A 16,864-nucleotide genomic window follows, 5' to 3' on the forward strand; every position below is an offset into this window, starting at 1 on the left:
GCCTACCTGAAATATTTGAGAAATTATCAGGAGTGAATATGTGAAAAATTGGCTTTGGACATACCGACTGGAGGGGCTGGGGATCAAAGTGTACTTCCTCCAATCATTTAACAACTGCTACCTCAGAGTCATAGCAGCACCTTTTACCTTACAACACTTACAACCAACTACTTAAATGTAAAGATTTGTGAAGGTTAGAAGTTTAGGGCTGTATGTTGCCAATACATCCTAAATCACTTTTGTATCACCCCAACCAAGAATCACATAGAAGGCAAGTCTTTTGACTTTGGTAAGTCCAGAAATAATGATGTCCACAGATTCTCACCTGGACTCTTCCAAAGCTGCCTTTGGGTAACGTGACTCGATGACCATACACATCCACCGTGACATCTCTAAGCCAAGAGACAGAGGTGATACCACGGTTCTCATTTTTGGCTTCCACACTGAAGAAGGGCAGCCCCGCCACCTCCCAACACGGTCGAGCCAACAGGTAAGAGCAGGTACCCTGGAAGTGATAGAGGAAGCCATCGAAGGTGTGGTAATGAGGGTCTCCAAATACCACACAAGTGCTAGTGCGGGTCGGCTGGCAGTAAAATGCCCCATCTTGCTGCTCGCAGATCTCCAGCTGCCCGCAAGGAGCCTCTTGGCACTGAACCACGTTGTCGATGTCAAGACAGCGACACTTCTGAGAACACTGGTCAGACAACCAGAAGATCTCTCCTCGTCTGTAAAAACGCCCTGGATAGGATGAAGCAAAGATACAGTAAGTAAAACCCTACAAGCCCTACAAAGGAATTGTATGAATTTCTTTTACTGACTTCTCCCAGTCCTTGCCAAACTAAACATGCTGTAACTGGTTATAATTACTGACAATAGAACTTGCCATTGAAGCTGCATCCATTGGCAGGATCTATCAGTTCAGTGTCTACACGGAAGAACCAGCGTCCAGGGGTATTTACATTGGTTGTCTGTTCAATGTTCACTACATCATTGGAACGTGATCCCGGCAGATTGAAGAAGTGACCAATGTCTCCTCCATTAAAACCTGACTGAAAAGGGGAAAGGTGTGAGGGGAATGAGCCGAAAAGTTGATTGTATCATTTCAATGGAAAATAAGCGTTTCCCCTCCCCCTCATACAAAATGATCAGACTTGAGAATACCTGAGCCGTAGTACCACCCAGTCCTGTTAAAGGATCTCCACCACTGGCTGTTCCTGTGCTCCATGTGATTTCTCCATAGTTAAACATGCTGAAGGACGTCACGCCATCTGAGATTAGTACAGTTTGGAACGTGTTCACCTTTGAATCAAACAAGAGGATTAAGTTGGTTTTACAAAGAAAGAAGAAAGACAATTTCTTATAATATAAAATACAATGAGATCCAGAAAGAATATCACAATGGAGAAGAACCCTAGAAACAATTAACAAATGCCCCACATATAACTATGGCCAGCTTGTTTCTTTATAAATCCAAGATCCAGGAGCTCTGATTATTAAAACCCTGCTCCATTGTAAGATATATTTAAAACGTGTGATTGTCTGTCCAGGTGTCTGGTCAACAGCCAGGGCTCATGGAAAACACTGAAGATATCTTGGAAACACTTTACAATACTGTTGCACTCATTTGCATGTATACTTTCTTAGTTAATGTCTAGATACACTTAGCCATTATGGTCATCAATTTTATGATATTCTTTAATTATTTTAAAAGTCATGACTGGCATTCAGGCTTCCAACTCAAGGGCTACTGTCTTAATCAGCATCTGTTTGAATTTATCATTAACTTGTGATTTACAAAAATCATGCCATGACTTGCTTGGATGATCCCAGTTGAAATCTATGGCTTTGGCTCATAGTGTTAACATTTTAATTAATAGAGCGGGTCATTAGGGAAATCTATAATGAATGTAGCAATTATTCATATAATTAAAGCAATTCACGTAGGACTCAGTATGAAAATCATATAGTTTTTGATTAATGTGTGGCTTAGTTCTACATGAAGTCATGATTATTAGGGCATCAATTAAGCGTTAACACATGCTTATTAGCTAAACAGTATTGTAGAGTGTTACCGATATCTAACAACAGTCATGTAGCTTAGCTTTAAGTAAACACAGAGCTAAGTGTCGCTGCCATTCAACAAGTAAATGCTCACCGGGGAAGAAGAGCAGGAGGCTTTGAGGTTTTCTCTCATTAATCAAGCAAGAAATAAGTCAGCTAATGAAACGTTGTGGGGCATTTTTTAATATATACAGTTTGTCTAACACATGTTGGTACTATCTTGGCCTTGATGAGCAGCGATGAATAGTCATCAACCTTTTTACCCAACAATTAATAAGACTGAACAGATCTACAGTTTTTCCAAAATGTTATACTGAATGAAGAGTGCTTAATTAAAAAAAAAAAAAAAAGTGGTTTCTTAAGGAAGTTGTTGACCTTCATGTGGGATATTATATGCAGGTTATTACCGGGGTTGTCTGGCTTCCACCGTAGAAGGTGACTTGGTGCCATGTTGAAATAAAGGCCCAGGTTGCCGTAAAGCCGGGGTGAGTCTTAAAGTACTTCCGCACATCTTGTGTCGCCCTCTCCAGTATTTCTGGTTCGGTGGACTCTCGGTAGTAAACATCTCCTCGAATGCCGTTGTGCACATCTGCCCAAAGTGGAGCAATGAATGATCTGCTGTCACTCAGGGGGAAAGCCTCAGGTGTGAACTGGCTTACTTGCACATTGAAGGAGATGACACCATTGTTGTTGATCTGTGGAAAGATCCAACATTGTTTTCAATTGAAAAAATAATTAAGAATGACCTAATCAGAGTTTGATTGGTTTGATCAATGCTTACATAGATGGAACGGTACGGGATATTGAAGAAAATGAAGGAAATGAGCAAAGTAACTTCAGGAGAACTTCCATCATCCATCTTTGGGGTCTCTAGATCTCTAGTGCCAGGTCCATATGGATACAGGATATCCTTAGTGCTAGCTAAAGGACAATTAAGAATTAGAGCACAACAATTTTGAAAAAAGAACTTGATATTGAGTATGACTGAGAAATGATTAATGAATATCTTTGAATCCCATACCTCGCGTCTGTACAAAGATGCTGAAGAGGTGGAGCAGAATGACTGGACAGCCTGGCCTGACCATTCTACAAAACAGAGACAGACAAGGAGGGGAGAGATCCCATCAAAAGGGTGACTATTCCCTCATTATGTTTCCACTTTCTTTAGTATTGAGCAACTTTGGCTGAGCAACGGTTACTTTATCTATCTTGCTCTTAAAGCGTAAGTTAAAGAAAATGAAGGCAAGCATGAGTCATAGGGCAACTTCTCATAAACAAGGCTGTTAGGCAAATGTAGAGTGGAGGGAACACCATCAAACCAACGTCACGTTACTTCTTTAAGATCAGGCTCCCAGGTCTCCCCTGAGGAGCCCTGAAAAGGCCCTATTATGCATGCCAGAACAATGTTACAGGATCACATTAGCCTTACAGTCCCAGGTGAGTCAGCAACAGTGGAGTACGGGCCTCTCTGTACCTGGGTTCCCTGCAGCTGTCAGAACTGGCCCGCTCTGCTCCAGCGTCTCTATGTCTCAAGCCGCAAGGCGGCTTAGGACCTCATTACCACTTCTTTTTGGGAGCAATCCATGCCTTGTTGGCTGAAGGGAGAGGACGGTAAACACTGGGGCACTAATGGCTTTAAGTGAGTAGGTTTCAATTGCCAAGGTCCTTGCAATGGCCCTTTGGGGCTGTTCAGTGCCTGGCTTGGCAAGTTTCCCATTGGCAAAGTAGAGTGTTCAGCCAAGTTAGAAAATTTTACACCACATTGAATTTTAACTTTATTAAGAAAACAGAGTTATAGTTAAAAAATAAGTATTTGTACATTCAACGAATTTAATCATTAATTCACCAATCTAAATTTTAACCTGTGTGACCAAACTGCTGTTTACACCTTGCATTGACATCCGTTCCGGCCGATCGATAACAAACTAGTAGCCTTAAAGCTAGGTGTGAACAGACCCCAATGCGTCCTGAGGATAGATTGAGATCTGGCAACTCAGACCACATATGGAGGTGGTCTGGCAAGCATTCGTCCAAGCATTGATTTGGTAGTGTAAACGCTCATGCCTCCCGGGCAGTATCAAAGACTACTTCCCAACTTAAGAACTGGTAGAACAAAGCTGCCTCACGTATGGTGCTATCAGATCATCCAGGAAGGATGAATATGCAGGTATAAACAGCCTCACTGATCCACTCCAGCTACAAAAGTAGATACCTTCTGCCAGTCTTCATAAGCATTCTTGTCTGTAACTATGGTATTTTGGACTTGTGATACTCTCCAAAGATTGCATGCATCAACGGTGCCCTTGCAAAAAAGTGTCCATTAGGGATCTGCTTTGGTGGACCATCTTCACGTGGAGGGGAGCTCTGGCATTGAAACGACTAAATCACCAAAGGAAACGCTACATAATACTGTTTTAAGACATTTATAGTTTACGGATTGAAGGCAAGGTCTGCCTAGTTACATGATTAAAATATTTATTGGACTTGCCACTTTTGGGTGTGTAGTTTGCTAGCATGGAGACTGTGGTCTTCTCATGTAGTGTTGGGGATTATGGAAACTTTACCTTGCAGAAAGCATGAGGTCAGCAGAATTTCTCCATAAATGGAAGCATGACAGGAGGCTCATTGCATAATCTAGATCCTGCAGTTTATACTTTAACTGATATTTTTAAATTGACCACCATGCATTTCACATAAACTAGAAGTGATGACAGTGGACATGAGCCAATCCCACAGCTGATACAACTTTTATACTACAATATTTGAATCATCACAAGATTGACATTGGAGATTTTTTAGCAGGACGTTCAATGCTGAGCTTTACAAATGTTGTCTATTTATGGAGTAATTCCAACTTGAATATTAATATGTTCTCCATATGTAGTGGCTATTTGGCTGAAAAAAATCTAAATAAAACATATATCAAACATAATCAAAAGGCCACTGATGAACTATGGGCATTTGGTGTAAGCAGGCTAAAGTCCATTGTTCATGCAAAAGAGTAAAGAAAATCCTGGCCCCTGCTGCTTCTTTAGCGCTTGTAAAAACCAAATGCCCACCCAGGTGCATGCTGGTCCTCTGCCTGCCTTCTTATCTATAAAACCTCAGGTGCCCACAGTGTAACCCAAATACTCAACAAAATAAAAAATACTAATTATGCAACACTAAATTTACTAAATAAATAACTTGCAAAATAAAACAATATTAGTAAAAGTATTAGAAAACTAAATACCAAACTATATTTTAAGAACAAATAAATAGACCCTACACCATCTTATAATTGAATACTTGTTCTCAGAGAGGCGGTAGGCTGGTGTGCTGGTCAAACTGGCACTTAACAGAAGGTTAGGTCAACGTCAAGGTTTAATCGTACTGTTCACATTGTGTCATGGGGCTGTCTTTTGGTTGAGCTAGATGTACAAAATATAAGTTCAGAAAAATTTGGTGAGTGACCATTTGATTTGGGATTATTCTTGTAGTTGTTGAGACGTGTCCAAACTTTTTCCATTTATTTTAGAGATTGAAAACAGGACTTTGCTCTGTAAACCAGTCTATTTGTAGTTACCTGTAGTACCAACATTTTTTATGTCCTGAAACGACACGTTGATGTGTGACTGCTGAAACATGAGGTATGTGAAGTCAATTAGATATGTCTCTCAAATTTCTCTAATGTGTGAATTCTATTCAGCCCGATGCTAAATTGTGTTCAGGTGTGCCAAGATTAGCGAGCACCGCTGAGAGAGGTCTGCTCTGATATCATCAGCCTCCCATCAAACATTGTCATCAGAAAGATTAACACAATTGCTCGTTTGACTCTTGCAGCTCACCATCTTATCGGACTGGTGTAACTTTGTCCTTTTAGCAGGACAGTTAAGATAAACCCCTCTCCTTCATTTCCTACATAAAAGATCAGCAAGTCATTTTAAGGAGCAAATTTCTGAGGTCACCCCCAAAAAGAAAAATCTCTAACTACATCAAGTAAGTCACCTATCTTATCAGTATATTTAACTCTCTGAAACACATGAATTTAATTTAAAATATGAAGTTGAGTACAATCCAATATGAGATGTCAATTCATAATCATGTTGTGGTGACATTATATTATATATTTATATTTAAAAATGATCTAATCTGTGTCTTTTTTAGAGTCAATACTGCTATTAATTGATATGTACCTGTTGGCCCGTGTATTTTACTGTTGGGGACCCCAAAACTGGATAACCAGATGATGAGGCAGGGGAAAAAACGTTCTTGTTGCGAATGTCGGTATATTACCGCTTATTCAGAAAAATATATAATAAGCCTTCTTAAAAATGTGGATGACTTTCATTCTCCATGTTTCTTAAAATCTTGAAAATAAAGTAATGTTAGACGTACAAGATGTTATTTGTTTGAGGTGCTCTGGTATCTACATTTGTTGTGGGGGATCATAATATGTATACTTTGCTTTCTTAAAATGGGTTTTTGACCCCTTCAAATGAAGCAAAAAAGTGTGAATACTGTTCATCTGAAATTAGACCACGACACAAAAATTACATTTCCGAGAGCGGTCTATGGCAGAAAAATTGTTGAACATATAAAAAAATGACAATAAAACATCATAAATTAGGAATCCACAAATTAAATTAGCGAGGAAACGATGCACCCACCTGCTTTCAGAAGATGGACATCTAGCACCTCAACGGTCTAACCTGGCAACCTCCACACAGTCGTATCCCATCCAGCCGAGGACCATCCACAGAGTGGTGGCGGTGATGGAGGGACTTAAATGACACTGATGAATTGACAGTAGCTGAAGTGTTCAACAGAGAAAAGGGAGTACAGAAGGGCTGGATGTCCAAATAGAAGAGCCCCTCTTGTCCAGTTTAAGCTCCACAGGATAACCCGCAAAAGCAACAACGGTCCAAAGGTTTCTGTTTGGTGTTTAAATGATGTCCTTGGAAGAAAAAAGTGAAAAGAACCTATTGAAGTTGTGGAAGTATCTTTGCCTAAAGCAGCAGGTGCAAACTTTACCTGGGATAGTGTTCAACTTAATCTGAGATCAGTGTTTGGGGAGAGGGGGAAGGTGGGGGGGAGAGGGCAGTTGAGGGGAGGTACAGCATAGGAATCTGAGGGAGAGGGGAGTGGAAACAGAGGAATATGTTAGAAGGCTGACAGGGGAGGTCAGAGATCTGGAAATTATGGTGTAATGAGAAAATAGAATAATTGCATCTGGACATGTTTTTAATGCAAGGGGAAAGGAATGTTCTGCACAAAGAGACTTTCATACAGGACGATGTCATGTCTTTGGGGCAGGATCTGTCACTGACACCTGCAATGTGCCAATGATAAAAAAGGTATTTCGGGGAAAAACTTGAATAGACACTGTGGCCTTTTTTCCCCTTTTGGAACACTGACTTTTGAGTACCTAAAAAGTCTTGAAACTTTTCCTGAAAATTTTGAGTGAGCTGCATGTAAACACTGACCAAATTTTACCCTGCCTTTTTCCAGCCAGCACCCTAGTGAAATTTCCATGTGTGGAAAATTCCAGATGAGAAAATTGTACAATTGGACTGTGAACTTTTGCCCATGAACCATGCATTTGCACTTAGTATTTTTATGTATTGTCTGTGTTGTATTAAGTGACTCTCCAAATTTACCTACGGGTGCAAATAAAGTAAGCTGAACCTGAATCTAATGTGAAGTCAGGGGAAGGTGATGTTTGAACAAAGCACTGAATTCATCAGGATAATTCACAGTGAGCGAGCAGGAGAGGTTGATGACATTTATAGCATGCGACCGATGTGCGACTTGTGCACAGCCAGTTGTAAATGGTAAATGGACTTGAGCTTGTATAGCGCTTTTCTAGTCTTCTGAGTACTCAAAGTGCTTTTTCACCGCATGTCACACCTACCAATTCACACCCATTCACACACTGATGGCAGTGGTTGCTATGTAGTGAGAAACAGTGGGAGCAATTCGGTGTTAAGTTTCTTGCCCAAAGACACATCAGACATGTTATTGCAGGAGCTGGTGATCGAACCCTCGACCATCCAGTTGAGAGACGACGACTCTACCAACTGAGCCACAGCCTGCTCAGTTTTGCAATTTGTGTTTGTTTCTGAAGCTTCTTCATACTCTTGTCTGCCTGCTATCATGTTCTTTTTCATGCGTTTGTTGATACTGTTGGATACGCCCAATTACGGTTAATTACAGCGTTGGAATAAATTCCTAACAAAACTGCAATTATTACAATGCCTGACTCTGTTGCTTTATCGTCATCTTGGATTTCCATATCGATGCTTTTACTGTCTGACAGGGAAAATTACACACTGCGAGGGATATATTTAAACAACAGTTCAGGGAGGTTTCAGAGGCAAGGCTGTCTGGAAATGTTATACATTTTGTGTGAATGTGTGAAAACAACTTTCCTAAGTGTTGTGATTTTAAGGAAATTGGCAGTACCATTTCTTGCCCAAACAACATAGTTGGTTGGCATTTGGCCCCTCTTAAGATTAGGTCCTAATTGTGGTAAATACCTTATCAGGGTTCACTCAGTGCATTTAAGGCTCAGGGCACCTGGGCACACAAACTCACCAAAGTAGCACAGTTTTTCTCTGGGGCATTTATGGACAAAAAACTAGAAACACACACACAGTCTGAAACCTGGCTTTTCAAGCTCTATCCTAGGTAGAGTTACAGAATTAACATCAGTTACTTTGGATACTCTGTGTACCTTCTTTTTTAATTAGGAACAGCCTCATTTACAAGGTTACACAAGACACTTCATTTCCATAGATGCTGGAGAGATAGGGGAGAGAAATCTCAGGTGGATCCACACTGATAGGGTCTGGGAAGGAGAGGGCAGTCAGTTGGGTCTTTGTTGCAACAGGACAGTGGAAGTAACTGGAGAGGCAGGGAGCAAGATGTGTGAAAGGCACCAGGACTGAGGGCAGGCCCCGTGCTCCCATTAAGCAGCACCAAGGCTCTCTGTGGAGGCGTCTTTTATACCTCCCACGTCTTGTTGTGTAAATGGACGCATACTCTTAACTAACCTGTGAAAGGGATTGTCACAAAGACTGACAAAGGGAATCAATAGTTACAAGATGACCAACTGGGCCAGGGATGCTTCTTTATCTGGGGTTTATGTTTGGGAAATGTCTCGGATGGAAAAGATCAAGATGGGTTGATAAACCCCAATGCTTGCATCAACACTCTTGCCTTTCCCATTCACCTACACTCTAAACAATTCATTAGAAACAGATGACACGATAGGAAACGATTACGAGTGTTCTATACCTAGGTGGTCAACTTACAAAGTGCACCAATGGTTATCTGTATGTCACCAGTGAACTGAATAATAATGTGCATTGTAAAGTGAAAGGAGTATTGTTCACAAGAGTTTCATTGGGCTTTCGTTGTAGGCAGAAGAACAGTGGATGTAGAGAGCAAAAAGGGAGAAATGCAATCTGCCAAATACAATCTCTGAACTAATTGAGAGCAAATTTACAATGATTTAGCATAGTAAATCTCCATATGTTGTTTCTCAACTACAACTCCAGTCACTCTCCAAGTTGCTAGTTGGATGTAACGATGACAACCCACAGTAATGGAAATCTTGGTTCTTGCTAACCACAGGACACAACAGAAGCCCTGAAAAGTTGGCGATGGGTTCCAGGTTTGTTGGTAACTCATGTTCTAAGTTTTAGTTTCAGTCATATATAGGATGGGATTAGGGAAGAGTACAGGCAGATCTAGTATGCTTCCATCAGAATGCTTATTGCAATGTCTGAAAGTGTCTTCAATACCCCATAGAGCGACTGAATCAGGAGTCGCTGCACCTAACACATTTTTAAACATCTCTCGAATGCACAATTAACACAGCTATTGGTCTAATGTTCTGATGGATGAGAGAGGGCACTGTGGAGCGCTCATGTATACAAGTGACTGCTTTGGGAGTACCAATATGAACAAAGGCCAAATAAGGACAAGGCTAGGCCCAACTTTGTTGTACATGACTGTGCAAACAGCTTGCAACAAGAGAACTCAATGTCACATTTGATGCTGACACTGACAAAAAAAAGAGAAGAGATGAGAGCATTAGCTTTTACAGGAAATGGGAAAATCCAGGGCCTTAGACAAAGTGTGTCTATGTTCAGAGTTCATCATCAAGATACTCCACTTAACATTGATTAACACACATGTCAATTAAGCACATATTAAGAGAAGAACATCCACATAGGGTTGGCCATAGGTCCTCAATCTCTAAAGTAGCAGCAGCAAGGGGAGTCATAACAAAGTAGCATGTATTTTTAGGTCAAGAAAGTGTTGCAAGTCTGCTTATAAATGCACGTTCTTCCATTGTTAGAAAGTTGAGTGGCTGAGGGTTTCAATGTGGCTTGAAATGTCAAAGGGTACCACAGCTCTGTTTTCAAATGTTTCGGAAGCCAGCAACCATGAGCCTTTCTGTCCATCAACATCCATAACAGAAACAATTTGGCGATTGACTTTTCAAATTATTGGCAAGAGACAGAATATGCATTACAGTTTTCAACGCAGAAGGAGGGTATCGTGTGGGAACAGGGTCAAAGTATCCACCATCGCAAGTTCTGGGGAATCCATCAAGCCTGACTTTCACAAAGAAGGTCCTGGACCGGATACCCGCTGAGCTCTGTTCGGCAGTCACCTAATCTGTGGAGTGGGCCACTCTAATTCAACTTTATGCCCAGCGGTTGGCTCTGCCCTGCCCTCATCTCCTTCCTTTTCATTCACAAGAGTGAACCTTCCTTCCAGTAACCCAAACCTTCTTACCCCAATGACTCTTTCACCTCGACACACAATAGACCCTGTTCAGCCCTCCTGCCCTCAATCCCACTTCATAAAGCAATGGGGCAGATCAAGGGCAGATCAGAATACCAACTGCTCAGACAGGTCCTGTTTACACAACAAGGCGCTAGGTGCAATGGATACAATGCAATCATCTACCAACCAAAGTCTGACCATGCATTGTCTGAACAACCTGCAACAGATTGTTTAAGGCCCCGTTTGAAATCTTACATTGTGAAATAAAATTGGGTGTATAGTGACTTTTGAGGAACGCTTGGTTTGCATGACCAATAACTGCACGAGACACTAATGTAGGATTATTTGTTTTCATTGGGTAAATTGAACCATCATTTAAAGTAAATCTAGAAGTTGAACCTAAAAATTGAACACCAATTGATTTTTATGCCCATGCAGTAAGCTACAGGGAAACCATCACCACATGTTTGGTCAGACACCAATTCATTAGGCAAATTAAATCATTGAATTGATTATGGGAAATTTGGGGGTTTGTTTGGCAGATGTCAGTACATGGAATCTTCAAGGTTAGATTGTTTCTATAGGCATCACAGATATACCTGTGGTCCAACTGATAGTTGTACAAATATTTCATGGGACCCAACTCAAGTCATGAGTTGAACTAGATGCAAAGAAATCAGGGGATCACTATCAGGTGTTATTGACCAATAAACGGCTGTGGTTCTGTAGAGGAGTCAGTTTTCTCTCAGTCTGAAGGTTTGTGGTTTAATCCCAAGCTCCTTCAGTCCAAATGTTGAAGTGTCCTTGGGCAAGACACTGAACCCCAAGATTTATGAATCCGTACAAATAGGATTAAATGGCGGGCACTTTGTAAAGCAGCCTCCACCAACAGTCTGTGAATGCAACATGTAGGCCTACTCCAAAAGCGCTTTGGGTGGTCAGAAGATGAGTAAATGGGTGTTTTAAGTGCAGTGCATTTGGCAGTTCATTGTAAGTAATGAATAATGAGATATAAGTAAGATAAGATCAAATCTTCTTCAAAGGGAATTCCCATTGTTCTGGACCACAAGTGTCACCGATGTAATATACCCAACTGTTTAAATTAAGAGTATAAATGTCACTGTTCAGGTGCACCGATGATACAATCTAATGTAAGAACAATCTTTGTGACTGACGTTCCTAATGCCTGCTCAGCTAGCAAACCCCTGAGAGGGTGGTCCTGCTGGTGAGGGTGCGTTGATGGGTGGGTGGTGGTAGGTGGCATAGATATCCCACACAGGATTAGAGCAATGCTGTTGGAAGAGGAGGAGGGGGAAATAGAGGGAAATGCCCCAGAAACGCAACACCACCTGACACGTATGGAATGGACTCTTTGCGGGTCGACTAAAACACGCCTGCCAGAAAGAGAGAAGATCTGCAGAATCCCTTCTTCTACACAGCCAAGTATTCAGACTGTGAAACGGAGCAGTACACAATGAGCACGTGTACATTCTGCCTGTAACATGAGTAATGCACCACACACCATACTTTGACTTTCAATCAAGACTTTAAAATGCTTTATAGTTGTTAGCAGGTAAGCGAGCCAATTCCTTTAAACAACGAGAGCCTTGATACTGCCTGATGTTGTTAAAGGCCAGAGTATAGTCTTAATGAACGAGTTCAAAACATCTAAAGACAGAAGTATGTATACCCTACCCACTTTAACACATGCACTGCACCTCTTTAAATGTCCCGACATTACTTAGGGATCTACAAGTGACCCTTCAAATGTCAGAATTGTAAACTGGAACTTAAAAGGGTCTTACCTTCTACCCCCTTGTAAGAGGTCCCTGTGATGTCTGAGTGAGCTGTATGAAGGGTCACAGAGTATTTCTAAGAGTTGAAAAAGTGTCATGGACCACCACTGACTGTGTGCCTGATGTGTGAAAGGGCAAGTCCGGATAAAGTCCTAGTTTTCTTCGCATTATCTTGATGGCTGTAGACTTTCTTTCATTGAAGCCATTCAAAGTGTTGCACCAGTTTAGACATATGAAAAGGGACAGAAGTTTCTACAATTCTACAATTCACCTAGCAGACGCTTTTATCCAAAGCGACGTACATCAGAGAGTAAGTACAACACAAGCAAGGATCTAGAAAAAAGGGAACAATGTCAGTAAGAGCAAACGATCAGCTTTGAGTCTGATTGGACACACAGGTGCTGACAGGAAGTGACCAGAGGCAAAGCACAACATTGAGGGCAGTTCTTGAGAGCTCTAATCAGTATAGAAACCATCTTATAAGTCGTCGTTATCAAACAAAAACCATCGTCATTACCATCAGTTTCATGAGGTTGACCGCTAAATTGCACTGCAAGACTGACGTCCTCGTGATGTGCCTCCAGTGCATCCCAGAAGTGTTTGTCCGCTCTGTTACGCTAAAAATACGAGTCTATTTTCAACGGAGCCTGCATCCACCACACATGTCAAGCTGAAAAGAGCAGATCAACCCAAACAGGAAGGCAGGTATAGGAAACCATGGAGCAGCTGGTCAATTTCTAAATTAAAGGCTTTATATGTGATTTTTTGATCCAGCAGATGTCGCCCTTGAGCACCAGCATGAAACACAAACAACTCGCGCTGCATTGTTGTGTTAGCATGCACAAATTGCATATAAAGCCTTTAAACACCATGTACAGATCAACATTATTAAACCCAGAGAGGCAAAATAACTTGGATGTTTGTTCTTATCTCCTGATCTCACAATTTCTGAATGATCTTTAAGTTCTCCTGTGATCTTGCAGATTCAGCTGCAGAGCAAACCTGCAGCGGATTGTGGTGCACATTCATGCAGTGGAAACGAAGAGTAAGGGTGAGGAATGCTACGTTTTCACCTCCACACCCGCAGCCAATTCCTGTTGGACAAGTTTACCAGATTGCCAGTTTAAAATAATTGTTGTTGATAAAGCACCGAGTCACAGTGTTGAGAAAGTGAGGCAGGAGGTGTTTTAGTCACTTGTGAACATCTGTGATGCACTTGGTTGGAGCATGTCAATGCCTGTCCCACACAAGCATCAACTGCCTTAAGCTAAACACTGTCCCACCACGTACAGGCTAGCATCTTGGTGCAACAGTAATCCTACTTTTAAAAAGTTTTATGAACACTAGCAGGTGAAGAAGTCAAGAGCCAGCTGGAGCAGATGTGATGGTTTTATTACAGTGGATTGCGTACTGTAGTGGACTCAAGTTGTCCGTCTGTACTAGCTTGGAGGTTTCACTATATTTAAGACAATGCCACACAGGAATGAGCTTAATTACGTAGAATTTATTTTTTTTAATAGAAGTGTAAGCATCATTACACTTGACAGGAGGAGAAATGGCAATAAGATCTGAAGAAAGGAAAAAAAAGATTTACAATAAAAATATCAAGATACATTTAAGAAACTACAGAAAGCAAATGTGATATAAATTAAAAACCATATTCTGAACAGCACAAGGCAAACTGTAGAACAGTTAAGAAACCCTCTTTTAGATTTTTTAAATCTGTAAATAGACTTTGTATTTGGTATTAATGAAGGATAAAGGTGAGGGTGATAGAAGCATAGATCATATTTATTTTTAAATGTCAAAATTACAAATGCCCACACACACATTGTTTCCCTGAAATGACACATCTGTTACACATTTTACATCAAACATATCAAGAAAGATAAGGAACATACAAATCACCAACTTACCATGACGCACCTTAGAAACAAAATGCTTCACCCCCCCCCCCCCCCATGTCAGCAACTCAATTATATTTAATCAATCAACTCAATTATATTATAACATAAAGTGTGAGCCCGATCAGTAACCCTCCCTACAAAAGGATCTCCAGTTTTCTAATACACAGAGTAAGTTTGTGTCAGAGGAACGATGCAGGACGGCAGCATCTTCAAACATTTTCACTTCTGCAGCAACACATATGTCCATGAAACCCTGGGATCTCCCTTCACCCAACAAACCTCCAAAGATCAACTCCTTTGCATTCATGGCACTCCATTAAAAAAAGGCTTTCGCAAGACCTTCCCTATTTTTTTCTTTCCTTCATGAAATGGACTACAAAGGAGCCGAATGTACACTGCATACATTCAACACACATACCGTGACCACATTTAAACTTTTCAGAGTCATGCAGGCTGAAACACACCCCAGCATGCACTTAGCGAAAGTCAGGGGAACATCAACTGTAAAATATGTCATGTAGAGGTTTACATCAGTCCCACCTGAACAAGGACAGCTAAGTTTTTATGCACAAACGTTTCTTTTTAAAAGTCGATGGACAAGTCAGTATCTACAAATCCTTGGCCACCAAAACCAGAGCTTCTGAGTTTCTAAATTTTCTGTGGGAAATATACTCCAACTTCTGTTGGGATCATGGGATTGAATATTCTGCACAAAGAGCCAAAGCTGAGAAACCCAATATGTTGCTGATGCTGTTCAAGAGATGTATTTCTGCAAGTTTTTTTTTTTCCATAGCTTTCCATGAATGCAGCCCCTCAGCAAGTAGATCCTTAGCTCTAATGTGCTGGCTAGCAGGGTTGTTTGAGTTGGGTTTACCAGTTATCCCAATGTCTGTCTGAGTATCCCCAAAACCAAATACCTATCCGTTATCACCTATATGAATAACCAATGGCTACATCACAAACTCCAGGAAAAAAGGCGGTTGCTTACAGAGGATCTATATTCATCAGACAACAGCTGATAGGTTTAGAAATGGCAAATTGTGTCGTTTATGTGTTTGGCAGTCAGCTAGTTGGGTATGCAAGTCCAACATGTGTTAAAGTGTTACATATGGGAATCCAAGGGAAAGCCAAAGCCTCCCGAGGCTCTAGAAAGTTCAGGATATGAGAAGCCCCAGGTTGCAGTCTGCATTGGAAAAGGCTGTTTCATACCAGTTGGTATTCTTTGATTTAAAAAAAAAAAGTCAAAGCCAATGTGAGCCGTTGTTCACCATTGTAGGTCTTGTGAAACTGCAGACACAAGAAGTGTCGGGTTTATAAGACGGATGTAAAGGAGAGTTTAGGGTGAGGGGCAGGAGTCTGTTGCCTGAACCCTTTCTAACCTAAATGCAGCGGAAGTGTCCGTGACACAGCGCCTGGTGCTCGGTTACCATACAGACTGGGCCTCAGCGTTTTCTCGGCTGCTACTGCAGAGAGAGAGTGGGAGTAACTCGAGCGTCGACACTTCTCCTTTTCCCAGTCCCAGACCCAAGCTCACCTCAGGCTTGTCTAGTCTTTCTGCCAGGGCGTCGTGACTGAGCAGCAGCTATGTGCTCTACGTTATTCCCAACACACAGCATTTGTGTTTTTCAGCACAGGGGTTATCTCAAGATTTCCCTGCTAGAACGAGTAAGGCCGTGTTCACACTCGACTTCTTTTTTCAACTGCCAGCGCCTTTTTCACATACAAGCCTATGGAAAAATGAAAAAGTATGACGCCTTTTTAAAAAGCGGACGCCTTTTTCAGTTGAATTATTTCAACTTTTCAGAAAAGCGCTGGGTGACGTCAAGCGCCTTTCTGACAGCTGACCAATCAGGATGAGTAGTAACCTACGTCCCTAGTTACCTGTGCCCAACAACGGCAAACTTCCACCAGATATGTGTGCATTGCGTGTACTAGACGCTGAAAGCAGCGCTTTTTTCTGAAAAAGGAAGTCAAGTGTGAACACGGCCTAATGAGAGCAAACAGGCAGAAGCTGGAGAAGACTTGTGTTATACTTGTGTTTCTCGAAAAGAAACCTTCTCAACAGGAAGGTGTTTCTGCTTTACCAAAGGTCTGTGTTTGAGCCTGCTGTGGTTAGAAAATGTTGATTAAATGTAAACCAAAAATGTAACACCACATGGTCGTTAAACGCAACATATTCAAATGTAAACTTTATCAAGTTCACAAAGCCGCAGCAGTCCCAACAGGCAGAGGTTAATAAAGCCATGGAAAGACTTCATTCTGCTTGGCTGCTACCACCGCTCGATAACGGTTCATTGTTTGCCATTGCGTTGGCATTTA

The 16,864-nt window shown here is 41.3% G+C and overlaps 1 protein-coding gene across 1 annotated transcript in view; it reads right to left on the bottom strand.

The window, feature by feature from the left end:
* The window catches only part of tecta (tectorin alpha), a 46,233-nt gene that overhangs the window by 15,274 nt on the left and 14,095 nt on the right, over positions 1-16,864 (bottom strand). The window contains exons 9-15 of the mRNA XM_061056395.1: positions 8,118-8,135; positions 5,186-5,211; positions 2,843-2,982; positions 2,469-2,756; positions 1,162-1,299; positions 884-1,049; positions 326-738 (exon numbers count right to left, since the gene is read on the bottom strand). Coding sequence (XP_060912378.1) covers positions 326-738; positions 884-1,049; positions 1,162-1,299; positions 2,469-2,756; positions 2,843-2,982; positions 5,186-5,211; positions 8,118-8,135 — 1,189 coding nt within the window. The remainder of the gene's footprint in view (positions 1-325; positions 739-883; positions 1,050-1,161; positions 1,300-2,468; positions 2,757-2,842; positions 2,983-5,185; positions 5,212-8,117; positions 8,136-16,864) is intronic.

This window comes from Labrus mixtus, chromosome 14 (genome assembly GCF_963584025.1).
Source record: "Labrus mixtus chromosome 14, fLabMix1.1, whole genome shotgun sequence".
In the NCBI taxonomy this organism is placed as follows: Eukaryota; Metazoa; Chordata; class Actinopteri; order Labriformes; family Labridae; genus Labrus; species Labrus mixtus.